Source organism: Mauremys mutica, chromosome 2, assembly GCF_020497125.1.
Source record: "Mauremys mutica isolate MM-2020 ecotype Southern chromosome 2, ASM2049712v1, whole genome shotgun sequence".
NCBI classification, from domain to species: Eukaryota; Metazoa; Chordata; order Testudines; family Geoemydidae; genus Mauremys; species Mauremys mutica.
The window spans coordinates 201,220,050-201,239,416 of NC_059073.1; the positions used below are offsets into that span (position 1 = coordinate 201,220,050).

At 40.8% G+C, this 19,367-nt stretch overlaps 1 protein-coding gene across 5 annotated transcripts in view; it reads right to left on the bottom strand.

The window, feature by feature from the left end:
• SUGCT (succinyl-CoA:glutarate-CoA transferase) overlaps nt 1-19,367 on the bottom strand; it is a 689,609-nt gene that overhangs the window by 408,940 nt on the left and 261,302 nt on the right. The window contains exon 13 of one of the 5 annotated variants that reach the window (XM_045005020.1): nt 5,391-5,421. The exons of the other annotated variants lie outside the window; for them this stretch is intronic. Within the exon in view, the coding sequence (XP_044860955.1) occupies nt 5,416-5,421 (6 nt within the window). The 3' untranslated portion in view covers nt 5,391-5,415. Of the gene's footprint in view, nt 1-5,390; nt 5,422-19,367 lie in introns of those variants that run through there. 5 annotated transcript variants of the gene reach the window in all.

Consider the following 19,367-nt stretch of genomic DNA (forward strand, 5'->3'; position numbering starts at 1 on the left):
GATGAGGAAACTCTGAGGTTTACCTTGGCCTGAGAACACATGTGAAAACTAGAAACTTGCCTTCCAGAATTAGAATCCATGTTTTCAGACTGCTAGCCATGCCTAATCTGTAGGATGTCAGTATCACCCAGGCAAACTGGCACAATAAAAAGGGGATGTACTATTAATCTGTTCATATTGCTAAGGAAAGGCACAAGAACAAACACAATCATCAGATACAGAATAACAGAAAAGACTATACAGGGTTTAAATTCCTCATTTATACTCATTTTAGTTAGGCACAAAGGGGTAATGGTGGGCTGAAATCAACATTCCCAAGAAAATTCAGTTTCCTGACATCAGTGAATAAAACAACTTTGTTGGACTGCGGAAGAAAAGCAGGAATGACCACAAAAAAAAAAAGTAATGGAAAGCAAACTCAGTGGGTAGCTAGGCTCTAACTGAGAATTAGGGTTGCCAGTTTTGGTTGGACTTCATCACATCACAATCCTGGAGGGCTGGCAACCCTACTGAGAATGAGATGTTCTCCTCCCTCTCTCCTCCCTCTCAAAAGAGACTATTGAAAAGGCTGCATAGATCGGGGGGCCAACCTGAGCCTGAGAAGGAGCCAGAATTTACCAATGTACATTGCCAAAGAGCCACAATAATACGTCAGCAGCCCCCCCCCATCAGCTCTCCGACCCCTCCCCCGTTCCCAGAGCCTCCCACCCACCAGCAGCCCTGCAGATCAGTGCCTCCTCCTCTCTCCCTGAACCTCCCAATCAGCTGTTTTGTGGCATGCAGGAGGTTCGGGGGGGGGGGTGGAAGGAGCAAGGGCACAGCAAGCTCAGGGGAGGGCGCAAGAAGGGGTGGAGTTGGGGCAGGGCCTGTGGCAGAGCCAGGGTTGGGCAGTGAGCACCCCCGGTCACATTGGAAAGTTGGTGCCTGTAGCTCCAGCCCCAGAGTTGGTGCCTATACAAGGAGCCGCATATTAACTTCTGAAGAGCTGCATGTGGCTCCAGAGGCACAGGTTGGCCACCCCTGGCATAGACAGTAGTTCTAAACATTAGAGTGAAGTTCTAGGTTATCGTTAATTATCTTGCTACACTTTGAAGCATTTAGCCATGCTTACGAGGGAAGCAATAGAAGAAACAGGCAAACCTCCATGATGAAGTCTGACCATGATGGATGAACAATGGATTGAACATTTCCATCTGGACAGGAGTCTCATTGCAGCATCATGTGATATACTAGCCAAATGCCAGTTCTCAACTCCAGTCCAACAGAAGACAGCCCTGTCAGCTGGTTTAGGCACTGGCTTACTTATGAAAGTGGACAATGTGAAGGGATAGACAGAAAATTGTAACAAATTCTGTCACAACATTCCACAGCCATTTAATCTGCTCCTCTTTCATTCACTCCAGGACAGGAGATGGAGAAGGTGGAATTCTTGTTTGGATAACAACATTCCTGGCTCACCCATATACCATCTGCACTTTCCTTACAAAATAATAAGGTGTAATGGGAAACTGAGTGAAAGCTGGTTATTTTTATTCCCAGGGGTTTGCTATAATTTTTTTCACCCAGCATCTTGCATTCCTTGAATTTTGCTTTGAGTTTCAGGTTTGAGCAAACCCAAAAATGCAAAGCAAAAACACCCAGCTGAAATGACCAAGTTTCATGTTGAGACCATGTTAAATCACTGAAGCTTTGCATGGTTTCAAACTGAGAATCATCAATCTGACCTAGTTTGCTTGGAAGTTTGCCCGGGTTTGCCTGAAACTATGCCCAAGTTCACCGAAAAATTGTCCCAGCCTTTGCCAGAGTACTAGACTTGCAACACATCAAGAAACTAAACTAGACAGGAACCAGTTTTAAAACTACAGACTTCAATCCAACATATAATAGAAGGTTGCAGTGTAGCAAAGGAGATGGTTATCTACAGTCTTTAGATAATGGAGAATAAGTAAAGCACTGTGATTTACTTTTATAATTCCCCTTGAAAGCTTCCATTAAGGGGAATTATAATCTTGTCTTGATTTCATGTTGACAATATTTTGAACATTTGTGACAATTTTTCAATTTTACAGAAAAGTGTTTTAATTTGGAGAACTTGATTTGGATCAGACCCCTGTCTGATTGATCAGTGACGTTAAAAAAGGCCTTTTCTTCCTTTCTATGTCCAGCCTACCCCCCTCTAGATCAAAAGCCTCACAGCAGATTCTCATGGCAACTGCATTTTTTGCAAGGATGATCTTGTGCCTTGACAACTTCTTTACATTTGGGATCTATGTGTGAATCACATGAAAACGAGAGACTGAATTCAGAGGTGACAGAATGCTACTGATATACTTTGTCCTCCTTTACTTCCACAACTAGCTGGGATTATTCTGTCTTCTCCAAAGGCATTGTTATATAAGGATGCCCCTTTCTCCTCCTCCCTCTTCCTGTCAAGTGATACGTTCAGTAAGTGTAATCTGAATTTTGGACTAGGTGAAATACACTGAGAAAAAGAATGATGTTTTTGGAAGTAAATTTGCACAATAGAGGCAAAATGTCTGGTGAGAGAGAAGGTTCATTTGTATTTACTCAAGTTACCTTTTATCTGAATATGTCCATCTCTTTTAACCTTTCCTGATTAGACCTTTACTAAACACTTCTGGCCTGATTTTTAAAGGTGTCGAACACTGGCAGCTTCCATTGACCTCAAGACTGGATTTATGTGCATTCTTCACCTTTGAAAATCCGATCATTCATCTTTTTTTTTTAAAGACGCCTTTGAACTCCAATATAATTATGTTCTTTTCAAAATGTACATGTTGGCTAAGTCTATATATGATATGGATATTCTACTGTCTAACCAAAATACCAGTCCCCTGGGCTTTAAGGATACGCCTATAAAACCAAACTATTGTATTTCTGAGACTAATGGTAATTCTTCTCTCCTCCTGTCCACCCCACTCACTTAGTCCAAGCTCCAATTTACCCAGAAGATGAGAAGCTAAGCTCTATTTGACCTAGCACACCATGCACTATGACCAGACAGATCTAAAGGGAATCTTTTTGCTGTTATATAATAGTTACAATCATCATAATGCACTTGATTTTGATGAGCGGAATCTACTCATTGTGCACTGTATACAATGGTAAAAAACATTCCTATGATGGTCACACCCTGACCTAATACAACACAAGTTACCCTCACCCCCAAAAATTCACTTCTTTGGTTTTCACACTTTCTAGAATGTATAGTGAATACCTCACCTTTTCAATGGATTCTGTACTGACGCATGTCAAAAATATGGCCCTGATTCAGGAAAAAAAAATCCATCCCTATTCAGAAAAGCACTTAAGCACATGCTTAAAGTCACACTGAAGTTATGCATATGCCTAAGTGCTGTTGCTGAATAGGGATGCTTTCCTGAACAGGGCCTATAACAGCACATTTATTTTAACAACTAGTGGCCTCCCACTTGTTAAAATACAACCAGGAACAACAAGATAGTGGCTCTTTTTCCAAAGGTGATTTGTGCTGACAACACAGGAAGAGCAAGAGGAAAACAGAAGAGATTTATCATGAGAAATGTGCAGGAAAACGTGCAAGAATTGTAACAACTGCCAAAGATACCAGACACAAACACTTTGGATAAATGCAATAAGGAATCAAAAGGCCTTGAGGTAATTATAACGTTCAATTCTTGGTGTGTGACCTAGTAGTGAAAGGCGGAGAATGCATTTAGTCCCCTAAGCATGGCACTGTAGAATCTGTGAACTCCCTACAAGCACCTATCACAACTAGGTCTATCATTATGATGATGGGAACGGGAAGGGAGGAGGGGGAAGGGTCATGTATTCAACTTTATAAAATGCGTGAGCGTAACAGGTCCTTCAGGAAAATGCAAGGAGGAGTGCAGGGGACGCGTGCTCTAGGTGTGTTACATGCAAGCTCCCTGCACAGCAGCATGCAGGAGGCAGAAAGCGGCAGGATATGGGCATGCCAAGGGAGAGGCAGGGCCCAAGTATCCACCAAACCATGGGTCCACTTGTACTGACCTTCATGGGGGTGCCTGCATAAGGGCTCAGAGAGCCTACTTCATTTACTGGGAAGAAGTCGTCTCTACAATGTGGCTCCCCCCAGTACATCAGCTTTGTATCCCATATAACTAGTCAAGGCAGGTGCAGGACCCTGGATTTGCCCAACTGCAAACATATATACTGAAACCCCATTTCAAATCAAGTTGAATAACTGTCCAGAATTGTTACAATGCACTGCAATGTGCAACTTGCAATTGTTACTATTGTGAACCTCTCTGCTCAGAGCAAAGTTATGTTAAAAAACAAACATCATTACAAGAGGGTTCCACCGCATTCCTTTGTCCAATTACATGCTGCCAATTTAGGTTTATGAGCTCTGGCAGCTGAATAATAAGGAAAAAACCCAAGAAAAGGGTTTTTTTTTAAATATGTAATTTTTTCCTATTTTTACACCAATCGACTTGCTCTGTTAGCTTGTTTTATTTAATAGCAATCATCATGATCCACCCATTGGGAATACACCTTATATATATGTAAGTGTGCATGCATGTTTACCTACATGCACGCACACACATAATACAGTAAAGTTAGAATACATGTGTAAACTTCAGCTGTATTTACTCATTTGTTGTAAGCACCATCCCTAATGGAAAATAGACCATGTCTCCTCCTTAAGGGGCTGATTAGGACCACATGTTTCACTGTGTCTTATGTGTTTGAGGACTTTGCAGATATTTTCAAAACCAAATTACTAACAGTTGACTAAACTTATTTCCCCAGTGAAAACTGTTGGCTACTAACTTAGTGAATCTGAACACACTTGTCCCTAAATATGCAGGTAATCACCATAGAGCCATATGTCTAAAGTGAAGGGGCAGAAGGGAGCGAGTTTCATATGTGATGGTAATATATTCTGTAGTCAAATGACTTTGTTTACCCAAGTAACCCAGTATTAAATCAGTTTTCCTACAGAGATAATAAAAAAGTAATGTTTTTAAGAGACAGTTACTTAATGTGCAACTTGTCACCACTATCAGCTTCAGAATAATAAAATACATGTGGAAAATCCCTTGCAGCAAGCCTTCTGCAACACAGATTCTTCTCTAGTCTGGGTCAGAGGGTGTGTATGTCTCTGAAGGAAATACTATCTCTTCTTCTTTCACACACCCACTCACTACAGGCCATGCAGCAGAAAGCGTTTTTGTGATTCGTCTGCTGTATGCATGGCATCAACTACTTGAATTAAGGAAAATTACTGTTGTTTCTTGGGTAGGGTCTGTGCTTTAAAAAAAAAGAACACCAAAATAAATTTATATAAATTAATAATAGTATTTACCTCTATAGCAATCTCCAACCCAGAATCATAAACTGCTTTGCACGGACAGTACATTAAAGCTTGCATCACACCTGCCATATAGATAAATATGATTAGCCATATTTTACAAATAAGAAAAATGAGGCACAAAGAAGTTAAATGACTTGCCAAAGGTCAGTCAGAAAATCTGTGGAAGAAACAGGCTGTCAGAAACTGAGAGTGGATAGTCATGCCTAGTGGTTGAAGCAGCAGCAGTCAAACCTAGTGGTTGGAGCAGTGGTAGTCATGCCCAGTTGTTGGGCTGGAGACCAGAGCCAAAGTCAAAGCAGGAATCAGAAACCAAGAGTGGGCTTGGAACAATGCAGAAGCGGGTGCCGTCCGTCAGAAAAACTGAGCAGCAGGGGACACTCCCAATGAGGTTGCAACATTGAGCAGACTAAAATGGCTGCTCTGGTTGGGAGCCGATATCCCTAGCCTTGAGGTCACCAGTTAGACCTTCGCCTGTGGATGGGCTGAGTCCTGGCTGATTGACATGGAGCCCTTAGGTTTCAGGCTCCGGGATGACTCATCAGACTCAGCACCAATGATCAGGCTCAGGCTCAAAGAGCACTCATCAGACCATAGGTGCTGGAACTAGGAGTGCTGGGGATGCAGCAGCAGCCCATGGCTTGAAGTGGTTTCCATCATATACAGGGTTTACAGTTTGATTCAATGGCTCTCAGCACCCCCACTATACACATTGTTCCAGCACCCCTGCATCAGGATCAGAGATGACTCATTACACTCCCACTGAAGCCCAAACTCCAGACATCCTATCTACTGATTGAACCACAGAATCTTCCTTCCACTGTTAAATGGGTCACTTTTTGTGCTCACTAATGGCCTGGTCTTGCAAGGGTCTGAGCTGAGACGCCTCAAGTCCCTTTGACTTCAATGGGAAGTAATGGCGCTTAGCCTCAGGCCCTAATGTAGAGACTGAACACATTTTCTAAAGCTATGGAAATTGTTCCCTAGCATGGTAAAGGTTTCCTAGCACAGCTCTGTCAATGCAGCTCGTGATTTACCTGCATAACTTCTACCACTAGTCCTGGGCTTCTTGTGTGCAGATATTGCCGACTGTCTTGAACAAGAAGCAGTAAGAAGGCCTGTTTCTCCACTTTGCTATGCCAGTAAAACTCCAGTGAAGACAATGGAATTGCATCAGCATAAAACCAGTGTAATGGTGAGAAGCATATATAAGAAATAAAGATATAGCCATACACTTGGTAATTACAAACAAGTTGTCTAATGCCTACTTAGGGATCTTCATCTACATCTTTAAAAAGTTATTTTCCAATGTGCTTGGATATTGACAAACTCATATTTATTTTCATTAACAACGACTCCTTCTCAAAACTCCTGGCAAAACACAATGATGGGCCAGCAGCCACACAGGGGTTAATAAAAGAGGATCCACTAGTACATAAACCTTTTCCAGTTTGCATCTGAAAATCCTAACATAACCTTTTATGGGACAGAAGATTTTCAAGGCAGAATTCTTGACACTACAATATGTTAAACAGATGTACTGTACAGCCTTCCAGGTTGAAATCATGAAAAGTACACTTGCAGTCTGTGTGTTGTAGCCCATATTTTTTAAAAAATAAAGTAGGGATGCTGCAAATAAAAAAATATTGATATTATCCACTTTTTTGGGGGGGGAACACATTTTAAAATAATTCTTTTTTTACTATCAATAGCTATTTAAGTTATGCATTTTAAAATAAGGCTTATAATCAGGGAAACCTCTCTCTCCCTCCACATGCTGCAGGTGCTGGCAACCTGATCCCAGATGTTTGTGCAAGGAACCATCCATTGTAGAAATAGGAAGAATGGCAGCAGAAAGAAGAAATAAATAAAAACTGACATCCTGACATTTCAGCTCACGTGTGCCTCTAAAATGTGTGAAATATTTATAATCCTTCCCCTCCACCCCTATGCACACTGATGGCCTCAGTTTTCACCATTGTTTGTGTTCTGCCAAAGCCCAGGGCTGGGAATGTCTGTCTTGCTATACAGATGATATGCAGTGCCTGGTCAATCATCACAAGCTTGTACCCTTTGAAACATACATTCCTTACATATATTGTTTCTACAGACAGTGTCATATATTCCAGGCAACGCTGCATGAATTAATTCAAAGGTGCATAAGCAGATTCTCAACACAACATATACTGTATGAAAATGTATAATTTCAAACAGTTCTGAGTAATCAGCATAATATAACTGCTAGAACCCACACTACATCATGGAGTCATATTTTAGCATTGATGTGTATCTCGTAACTGACATGATTGATATTATTATTAGTTATAAAGTGATGTAGAGGTACATGCCATTTTAAAAAGATTATGTAGGAAAACTGGTTCCTTGGTCCAAAAGTTTAAATCTACCTCAGCTGACTACAGAACATGACAACAGTTTAGGCACCATGTTGAGACCTTAATGCATCTAGACATTAACACCCAGCCATTGTAAACAGAAAAGTCAACAGAAAGTTTCACAGAACGAGCCAAATTGAAAAGGAGAGACAGAAAGATGGTTCCTGAGCATGGGAAGTGGAAAAAGCGTCCACAGAATCATAGAAGATTAGGGTTGGAAGAGCCCTCAGGAGATCATCTAGTCCAACCCTCAGCTCAAAGCAGGACCAACCCCAACTAAATCATCCCAACCAGGGCTTTCTCAAGCTGAGCCTTAAAAACCACTAAGGATGGAGATTCCACCACTTACCTAGGTAACCTATTCCAGTGCTTCACCACCCTCCCAGTGAAATAGTTTTTCCTAATATCCAACCTAGACCTCCCCCACTGCAACTTCAGACCATTGCTCCTTGTTCTGTCATCTGCCACCACTGAGAACAGCCAAGCTCCATCCTCTTCGGAACCGCCCTTCAGGTAGTTAAAGACTGCTATCAAATCCCCCCTCATTCTTCTCCTCTGCAGACTAAATAAGCCCAGTTCCCTCAGCCTCTCCTCATAAGTCATGTGCCCCAGCCCCCTAATCATTTTTATTGTCCTCCGCAGGACTCTCTCCAATTTGTCCACGTCCTTTCTGTAGTGGGGGGGCCCAAAACTGGATGCAATACCCTAGTTGTGGCCTCATCAGTGCCAAATAGAGAGGAATAATCACTTCTCTCGATCTGCTGACAATGCTCTTACTAATACAGCCCAATATGTCATTGGCCTTCTTGGCAACAAGGACACACTGTTGACTCATATCCAGCTTCTCATCCACTGTAATCCCCAGGTCCTTTTCTGCAGAACTGCCACTTAGCCAGTCGGTCCCCAGCCTATAGCAGTGTATGAGATTCTTCTGTCCTAAGTGCAGGACTCTCCACTTGTCCTTGTTGAACCTCATCAGATTTCTTTTGGCCCAATCCTCCAATTTGTCTAGGTCAAATCTACCTTCCCTTCCCTCCCCCCAATCTTAGTGTCATCTGCAAACTTGCTGAGGGTGCGATCCATCCCATCATCCAGATCACTAATGAAGATGTTGAACAAAACTGGCTCCAGGACAGACCCCAGGATACTCCACTTGATACCAACTGCCAACTAGACATGGAACCATTGATCACCACCCATTGAACCCAACGATCTAGCCAGCTTTCCATCCATCTTATAGTCCATTCATCCAATCCATGCTTTTTTAACATGCTGGCAAGAATACTGTGAGAGACCATATCAAAAGCTTTGCTAAAGTCAAGATATATCACATCCTCCGCTTTCCCCATATCCACAGAACCAGTTATCTCATCATAGAAGGCAATCAGGTTGGTCAGACATGACTTGCCCTTGGTGAATCCATGTTGACTGTTCCTGATCACCTTCCTCTCCTCCAAGTGCTTCGAAATGGATTTGTTGAAGCCCTGCTCCATGATTTTTCCAGGGAATGAGGTGAGGCTGACCAGTCTGTAGTTCCACGGATTCTCCTCCTTCCCTTTTTTAAAAATGGGCACTATATTTGCCTTTTTCCAATCATCTGGGACCTTCCCCAATCGCCACGAGTTTTCAAAGATAATGGCCAATGGCTCTGCAATCACATCAGCCAACTCCCTCAGCACCCTCAGATGCATCAGATTCGACCCCATGGACTTGGGCATGTCCAGCTTTTCTAAATAGTCCTTAACCCGTTATTTCACCATTGAGGGCTGCTCACCTCCTCCCCATACTGTGCTTCCCAGTGCAGAAGTCTGGGTGCTGACCTTGTCTGTGAAGATTGAGGCAAAAAAAGCATTGAGTACTTCAGGTTATGTCACTAGGTTGCCTCCCCCATTCAGTAAGGGTCCCACAATTCCCCTGACCTTCTTTTTGTAACTAACATACCTGTAGAAACCCTTCTTGTTACCCTTCACAGCCCTTGCTAGCTGCAACTCCAATTGTGCTTTGGCCTTCCTGATTACACCCCTGCATGCTTGAGCAATATTTTTATACTCTTCCCTAGTCATCTGTCCAAATTTCCACTTCTTGTAAGCTTCCTTTTTGTGTCCATATATGCCTAGGCACTATGGTGATGGATCCATTAAAAATACCATAATAATGATAATACCAGTTCTTATATAGTCAGAGATTAGACAAATTAGATAAGGTAGATAGATGCAATGGGAAAGGAGATGTGAAGCAAAGGCTGGGAGAAGACAACAACAGTTGTAGGGAGAGAGGCTTCAAGGGAGTACATAAGGAGAGAGAAAGGATGGAGGAAGAAATGAGAACAGCGTTGTAAGCATAGTAGAGCTGTGAAAAACCCTGAAGCAGAGGATATGGAATATGGTTTTAAAGTGGAAGGAAATAAGCCAATGACATTCCACTTACATAATATCACTTTCTTTTTCCAGACACACTTCCTTTTGCTCTTTATGGAAGGGAAAAAACCATATAAAATGGGCAAATCTTTTAAACCTAGAGTACTACAAAATAACAAGAGTGTAAGTAATCACATTGTAATCAATGGAACATCTCAGGATAAGCACATGCTTAAGTGCTTTGATAGATTGAGGTCAGAGTGCTAAGCACTTTGCAGGTTCAAGACTTTGGGGCTGTTCCATTTATGAAAACTAGGGCTGTTGATTAATCATAGTTAACTCACGCAACTAACTCAAAAAAATTAACTGTGATTAAAAAAATTAATTGTGATTAATCGCAGTGTTAAACAATAAAACACCACTTTAAATTTAGTAAATATTTTGGCTGTTTTTCTACATTTTCAAATATATTGATTTTTATGACAACACAGAATACAAAGTGTACAGTGCTCATTTTATATTATTTATATTACAAATATTTGCACTGTAAAAATGACAAAAGAAATAGTATTTTTCAATTCACCTCATACAAGTACTGTAATGCAATATCTTTATCGTAAAAGTGTAACATACAAATGTAGATTTTTTTTGTTACATAACTGCACTCAATTAAATGTGTGACTGAACTTCTTGGGGGGGGGGTGGAATTGCATATCTCCTGTTCTGTTTTACCCCCATTCTGCCATATATTTCATGTTATAGCTGTCTCAGAACATGTTCATTTTAAGAACACTTTCACTGCATATTTAACAAAACACAAAGAAGGTACCAATGTGAGATTTCTAAGGATAGGTACAGCACTCAACTCAAGGTTTAAGAATCTAAAGTGCCTTCCAAAATTTGAGAGGGAGGATGCTTTTGGATGACTTAAAAGAGCAACACTCCGATGAGGAAACTACAGAACCCGAACCACCAAAAAAGAAAATCAACCTTCTGCTGGTGGCATCTGACTCAGATAATGAAAATGAACATGCGTCGGTCCGCTCTGCTTTGGATCATTATCGAGCAGAACCCGTCGTCAGCATGGACACATGTCCTCTGGAATGGTGGTTGAAGCATGAAGGGACATATGAATCTTTAGTGCATCTGGCACGTAAATATCTTGCGATGCCGGCCAAAACAGTACGATGCGAATGCCTGTTCTCACTTTCAGGTGACATTGTAAACAAGACATGGACAGCATTATAGTCTGAAAATTGTAAATAAACTTTTTTGTCAGAGCAATTGGCTGAGGTAGGACTGAGTGGACTTATAGGTTCTAAAATTTTACATTGTTTTGTTTTTTATAGTGCAAATATTTGTAAACAAATATAAATATAACGTGAGCACTGTACACTTTGTATTGTGTTGTAACTGAAATCAATATATTTGAAAATGTAGAAAACATCAAAAAATATTTAAATAAACGGTATTCGATTATTGTTTAATTGTGTGATTAATCACGATTAATTTTTTTAATCACTTGACAGCCCTAATGAAAACACAAAATAATTGCACGCAGGTAGAGTTTCTAACTCGTTCTGAACATGCATAAATCGTGTAACACCATACTTACCTTTCCCCTGACATTTGGCTCTGCTGGTAACTCAAAAACAAGAGAACATATACTAAAGTCTAAACCTTCTTCCCCCCAAGTTTGGCTGTTCCAAGAGTTTTCCCTGCAAGACCTCCTCTGTCCCACCTTCTAGTTTCCTCTGCCTCTTCTGTTCCCAACCCCTTTTATATCCAGGTTGGAGTTAACTAGATGCACCTGCCACTGTGACTCAGCTGCAATTTCCCTGCACTTTTCCGAATGACTCAACAGACAAGCCCTCAATCCCTCTGCAAAGTCCTAAAGTCTGCCAGCCACCCTGTTACAGTAATAAAAGTATGAACCTTGTGAAGAAAGCAACTTAGCCCAAACTGTCTACAGCTCTTTGCATACAAAATGGATATAAACTATAATATTATTCTTCTCCAGCTGCTTACTGTTACTAAAATAGTTTAAACTTAATCTGAGGTTTTCAACCAGTTGAATTGTTACTAAAAATCTACTTCTTGCTAATTGTTATAGAAAAAGTTATTTTAACTGCTGCTTTCTTCCTATTATTACATATAAAAATAATTTGGTGGTAATTTTGATTATACTAAATGTAATAGATGAACATTAGACCCGTCTTGACATAACAGTACGGTATACTTAGAATAAAAAAATTAAAGGTTTCTAAATATGTATTAGTTAAGTGGAGCCTGAGTCTATCAAATAAATAATTGCAAATACTCTAAAACCATGTTATTTACCGAGTACATAATAATGGCCCATGTATTCATACTCTTTTTAATACGAATACCTAGCTCTTATATAGTATTTTTCATCAATAGATCTCAAAGCACTTCACAATCAAGTATATTACTATGTACATAATTAAAAATTATTTTACACAATTAAGTATACTTCTTTATTGATATTATCAATAGACCAGACCTGTAGCATAAATCTGTATTAAGAATTATATGTATTCATCATCTGTGTAGTAGCATTACTAATACATATATTCTGAGCTATAGATTAACACAAATTTCCAAAGCACAGAACTTCCTGTCTTGGTTCTCAGATAATTTTAAAATGACTAAACACAACTTTGCAATGAAAAACAAAGTTGAGACATCGAACACAATAAAGGTATTAAAAATCCCTAACAATAACAGAATTTCATCTTGACTAATGCCATTGCTACATTCTCCTATCAGATAGATGGGAAAGACCTCAGTAAGCAGCACAAATAAATGTATATCTTGGCAGCAATGAAGAAAAGTTGATCTGTTGGAGGGACTTACATGACTTGCTCACCAAGTTGATTTTGGGACATATATATCAGCAAAATGCTCCTTTGGTTTGGCCCCTGAGGGTGCTTTTAGTTCAATGCAGATATATTTAGCATTTCATTTCCCTGACAATGGCTGCAATGAGGCCAGTACCAGAAAAAGAAAAAAAATGGGTGGAGTTACCCCTTAGCTGAAATAACTGCCATGTTGCAGTCATCTCAAATGTGGAGTCACTAAACAGAGGGAAGAGGATTTGTGTTTTCCACACATAACAACCTATCAAGAGATTTCAAGCAAAGAGGACATAGCAGCTTCGGGGGAAAATACAGTATATGCATTTACCTCAGGTTAGCATGCTGAAATTTTAAAAAATAGACATTTCTCAGCATGAATAATTTCTAAAATGTCTATCAATCTCTATCATCACTGCAGAGATGACCACAGCAGGTTACAACACATTTTCTATAAACCTTTATATCTTTTCAGAGATAATAATGCAAATGTGATCTTTTATTGACTCCAAACTCATACAGGCTGGGGTGCTGTGGTTGCACCCTGCAGTACTGTATTAATGGCGAAATATTTCTCAAATATGCTTTACAGTGATGAAGCAAATGAATACATTATAGGTTTAAATTCTATTTTTTAGTTAATAAAACCCCAGACCTCTTATAAAATTATGCAATATGTCTTACTATATGGTTTCAGGTATAGCCCTGGACAAATGTTCCAGATAAACAGTATATTATGCTTCCTTAAAAGAATGGATTTATCACATACTTATTTAATTCTGTTGTCACCTATTGTAATCCTGCCCTGATCAGTGGTCAGTAGTGACCAAAGCTATTACCATCAAAATGAATGAGAATGAATTGGTGGTCTCAACTCAACCCCTAGTGACCAGGTTTAAACTAACCACGAGCATAACTGGCAAATCTGATGGTGTCTCAGCAGAACGACATAGAGTAAACTGACAGGGGACTGAATTATTCATCCAAGCCTAAAGCAGGTCCTCCCAGGTTAGAACTGAGGCACTTTGGTAAAACAGTTTGGGCAACATTGCATTGCTGTTTCCTGTGCTGTACCATAACTGTTCTGTTCAGATTAAATAGGAGACTTTGGTTCCCAAAGCTATCAATCAGGCCTTACACTGAATCATCCTACCTCTCAGTATTATTGGGTTTTTTTAATGCCTAGATCACTTAGTTCTCAAATTTACACACACACACTTTATTGTTTAACATTAAGAAGTATATAATCAAATATAGGCCCCATTTCATACTTAAGTACATGACTAGTCCCATTGACTTTAACGGGACTATTTAGTTGCTTAAAGTCAGGAAGATGCTTAAATACCCTGCTGAGTTAGGCCATAGCACTGATTTTTTACTTTAAGGGGCCAAATCGGTGGAAATTCATTGATTTCAATTAAGTTATACTTATAGCAGGATGAGTTCCCTTCTCCTCTCCTAGTGAAGAAGTGAAGGCTCGTGCCCACATGACTGGCACGCTCAAAATGAAGTTATTTAAAACAGCTGTGACACCTTTTCTAAATTTCCTCTATTGTGAAATGACAGCAGTGTCTGTTTCAACATTGTCTTCCAGTCAACTTGTAAAGAAATAAACCATCTCCAGATGCTCTCATTTGGTGTTTGTTTTTCCATCAGTCGTCTATAATGAGAGATCGAGAAAGTGTGTGCAGTGAGAGTGAGAGTGTTTGCATTTAGTTCTAATACAACAAGAGAACTGACAGAATTGAAAAGAAGAGAAGTTTTGTGACAGCAAATATTTCTCAAAAAACCAACAATTTGCAGTTATTTTTGCAAAGTTTTGTCATATGGGATATATCCACACATTTACTTGATTAAAAAATTGCTTCTCATTTTTTTCTTTGATTTCATTTCAATTAGAATGGCTATGTTTAGTTGATCACATTTTAATTTTTTATATGTGGGCCAGCATATTTAGGGGATAAGGACATGAAGGAATGTTATATTGATTTCCAAGTATTTTAAACTTTCATAGAAGAGATGCTGAATGTCATACTGCTTTGATTAGTATAAAGAATATTCATAACTGATGCTATTTGTAACAGACTAATTACTGGGTAGGTGGGAGCCTATCAGAAAAAAAACGGCAGTTCAAGAAATCAGTCTTTAACTTAATGGCCAGATATATTACTGTGCATCAAGCTACTGGACCAACACACTGCAAAAACTTAAGTGTATATTCACATTAACGGTACCTAGGAAAAGGGCATGTAACATACTGAAAAAGGAACAAGTCCTAATAAATCAATAAGTGCTTGTCACAAATACAGAAAGTTCCCGATATGGACTGCATTTTAATAAGGGTCAATTTTGGGGGGCCAAAACTCCTACGGAGGGATGGACAGGCACTGAGCCTGGGCCTTTGCATTGCAAGTTGGGTATAATCATCAATGTCTTGCACAGTTTGCAGCATCCCTTGTCTAGTCCTTCAAACTTTGGATGAGATAATGGGGGAAAATTTAGCTTTTGGAGGCAAACCCCTTTTAGCTGGCTGAAGTGCTAAGAGCTGGTCCCTCTCTTTTTTTTCTTGATACTTGGCAACCAACTTGGGATCCACACTGTAATATCTGCAACCCAGTAACTGTTTCAGTCCTGCTTTGGACCTTTAGGAGTTAGGTTAAGTTAACAACATTACAACCTCCATTTTTAGTCATGCTCACGTGTCTGTCTCTCCTTCTATTATTGAGCTAAACTCCTGAAGTATCACCTTTGCATCTTATCTCTCTCATGTTGCCCAAGAGCTCCCTTTCTAGTGCTATCACTAGTGGGTTTTTGTTTGCCATCCTCTTCCTAAGGCTATTTGTGAATTATGGGAATATCCCCTTTTATGGGCCATTACACGTCACACAGGTATGTATGAAACGACAAACACCTAGCCGAGTGTCCCCAGTGTGAGCTACAGTGCACCTCTAGCGTTGCCCTAAACATCTGAAACTCATCTGGAGCATCCCGAAGGACACTCTAATCACTGATCAAGTGTTTGGGTTTTTTAAATGAGATTCATATCACTTTTGTGATTTTCAGGACTCAGCTGAAAAACCCAGAAAAGGCAGCTGGAGAGTAGAGACACACTATAGCCTTGTCCACACAGTTTTTGTACTATTATTTCAGTTAGGGGTGTGATTTAAAAATAAATAAACAAACAAACAGGTAAAGCAGTACATTCCCTAGTGTGGATGCAGCTATACCTCTATAAAGATGCCTTATTGCCAGCATATCTTATTTTCCTAAATTTACGGGAACAAGCTATACCCGTATAAACACCATTATATTAGCATAACAACATCCACATTAGGGAGCTGTAAAACTTTAATTATTCCAATTTCAAACCAATTTAGTTAAAGGAGTACAAAAAATCTTTGCAGATCGGCCCTTTTTTCCCAGAGAAGCAGCTCAGGCTGTCTATCTTCACAGGAAATTCCTGGACACAATCTGACAATAAAATTCAGGAATAAAAAAAAATGACAAACAACTACAGTTACCTGAAATCATACACTGAAAATTGGTTTTGAGCGTCCAAAGCTTTTGCCTTTGATATCCATGCAGACTCTTTCTGTCCTAACTTCACTTAATTCAGTTTGGATACAGGTCTACTTCATTGTGATATTTTGAAAATGAGAAATGGAGGTTTTTCTTTACCTAGCAATCGACAATCTTCTTAGGCTGATAAGCAACGTACATATTACTTTCCACAACGGTTAAGGGAAAGAGTACACAGGAAGTGAAGAAAAATACTATCTCCAACTGAAATTGCTGGGGAAATTTAAGTTGGCAAAATATTAGTTCTCAAGCTAAAATTTCATCAGGACACTACCACTGCTACTATTAAAAACTTCCTCAGGATCTTAGTAACCAAAAGCGCACACAATTTTGAATGCGTAACACAAGCAAATGACTGCAGTCCAGCAGCACAGTGTCTACCACCATTACGCAGTGGCACTGGTTAAATGCAGACTTTGTGGGAAGAATGCCACCCACAGAATCACCGGCACCAACTCCTCCAAGCACTTAGCTATACCTTAGAAGACAGACCAAGGACAATCCCACTTACCTTGCAAAACGTGATGGGATTACAATGTAATAATTTAAGTATGTGTATTCTTACCTATAATGAAACCCATACAGCTCAGTTATGACTCCAAATTTGCACTGTATCCAAGAATGAAAATTCCAGTCAGATAAACATCTGTTAGGAACTTCAAAGAAATTATACACCAGCAAGCACAGTTCCTTGAAAGTTCAATGGCATTGTCTTCAGTGCATTCCAAGATTGTAGGACCTTAAGTACAGATTCTTTAGCCTGGTCTACACTAGGCGTTTAAACCGGTTTTAGGAGCGTAAAACCGATTTAACGCCACACCCGTCCACACTAAGAGGCCCTTTATATCGGTATAAAGGGCTCTTTAAACCGGTTTCTGTACACCTCCCTAACGAGAGGAGTAGCGCTAATATAGGTATTACCATATCGGATTGGGGTTAGTGTGGCCGCAGATCGACGGTATTGGCCTCCGGGCGGTATCCCACAGTGCAACACTGACCGCTCTGGACAGCAATCTGAACTCGGATGCAGTGGCCAGGTAGACAGGAAAAGCCCCGCGAACTTTTGAATATTTCCTGTTTGCCCAACGTGGAGCTCCGATCAGCACGGGTGGTGATGCAGTTAAAAATCAAAATAAAGAAAGAGCTCCCACATGGACGATGCGGACGTGATCGCTGTAAGGGCAGGCAAATCTGTTCTATCAGCACTCCGTTACAGAAGACGAAATTCAAAATCATTTTTAAAAAATCTCCAGACAGATCCCATAGCAGGGACTCAGCGCACTGCTGCGTGACAAGCGTAACGGAAAGCCAAAGAATCAAATGGACACTCATGGACTGTAGGACTCAAGCTATCCCACAGTTCCTGCAGTCTTTGAAAAGCATTTGCATTCTTGGCTGAGCTCCAAATGCTTCTAGGGTCAAAAACAGTGTCCGCGGTGGGTCAGGGCATAGCTAGGCAATTTACGCACCCCCCCACCCACCCCCAGAAGTGAAAGGAAAACAATCCTCTCTTGACTCTTTTACATGTCACCCTATCTTTACTGAATGCTGCAGATAGACGCGATGGTGCAGCACTCAACACCAACATCCTTGCTCCCCCCACGCTATGGATGGCTGATGGTGCAATATGGCTGGTATCCGTCCTCATCATCAGCCTATTGGCACATGGGGCAGTGCAAAAGGACTGGTAACCATGCTGACTAGCATCAGTAAGGTCAATCAAGGGCGCCTGGCCCTAATTTTTCCTGGTAGATGGTACAGTATGGCTGATAACCATCGTCATCATAGCAACAGGGGGCTGAGCTCCATCAGCCCCCACCCTTCATGTGTAAAGAAAAGATTCAATTGCCCCTGGACTAGCAGAGGGATGCTGGGCTCCTCTCCTACACACTCCTTACTGTCCTGTCTGGACTATCATAGCAGCTGGAGGCTGCCTTCCACTCATATCTCACTAACAAGTCACTGTGTCTTATTCCTGCATTCTTTATTACTTCATCACACAAGTGGGGGGACAATGCTACGGTAGCCCAGGAAGGCTGAGGGAAGAACAGAATCAACAGGTGGGGTTGTTGCAGGAGCACCCCCTGTGAATAGCATACAGCTCATAATTTCTGCAGGATCTGACACAGAGCAGCTGTGCTCTCTGGTTCTATGATACAGTGGTTCTCTAGTACACTTGCCTATATTCTAGGCAGGACTGATACTATTTTTAGATACCAAAAAGGAGGGATTGACTCAGGGAGTCATTCCCAATTTTGGCTTTTGCGCCCCTGGCTAAGAGCAGCCAGGGGCACTTATGACAGCAACAGTTGGAGCAGTGCAAAAGGACTGGTAGCCACGATCATCTTATTACCAATTTATGGTATGGTAGATGGTACAATATGGCTGGTAACCATCTCTGCTATCATGCAAAAGCAAAAGCATGCTGCTGTGTAGCGCTGCTGAATCGCCTCTGTGAGCGGCATCTAGTACACATACGGTGACAGTCACAAAAGGCTAAACAGGCTCCATGATTGCCATGCTATGGCATCTGCCAGGGCAATCCAGGGAAAAAAGGCACGAAATGCTTGTCTGCCGTTGCTTTCCCAGCAGAAGGAGTGACTGACGACATTTACCCAGAACCACCCGCGACAATGATTTTGCCGCATCAGGCACTGGGATCTCAACCCGGAAATTCCAAGGGGCGGGGGAGGCTGCGGGAACTATGGGATAGCTACGGAATAGCTACCCACAGTGCAATGCTCCAGAAATCGATGCTAGCCTCGGACCGTGGACGCACACCACCGATTTAATGTGTTTAGTGTGG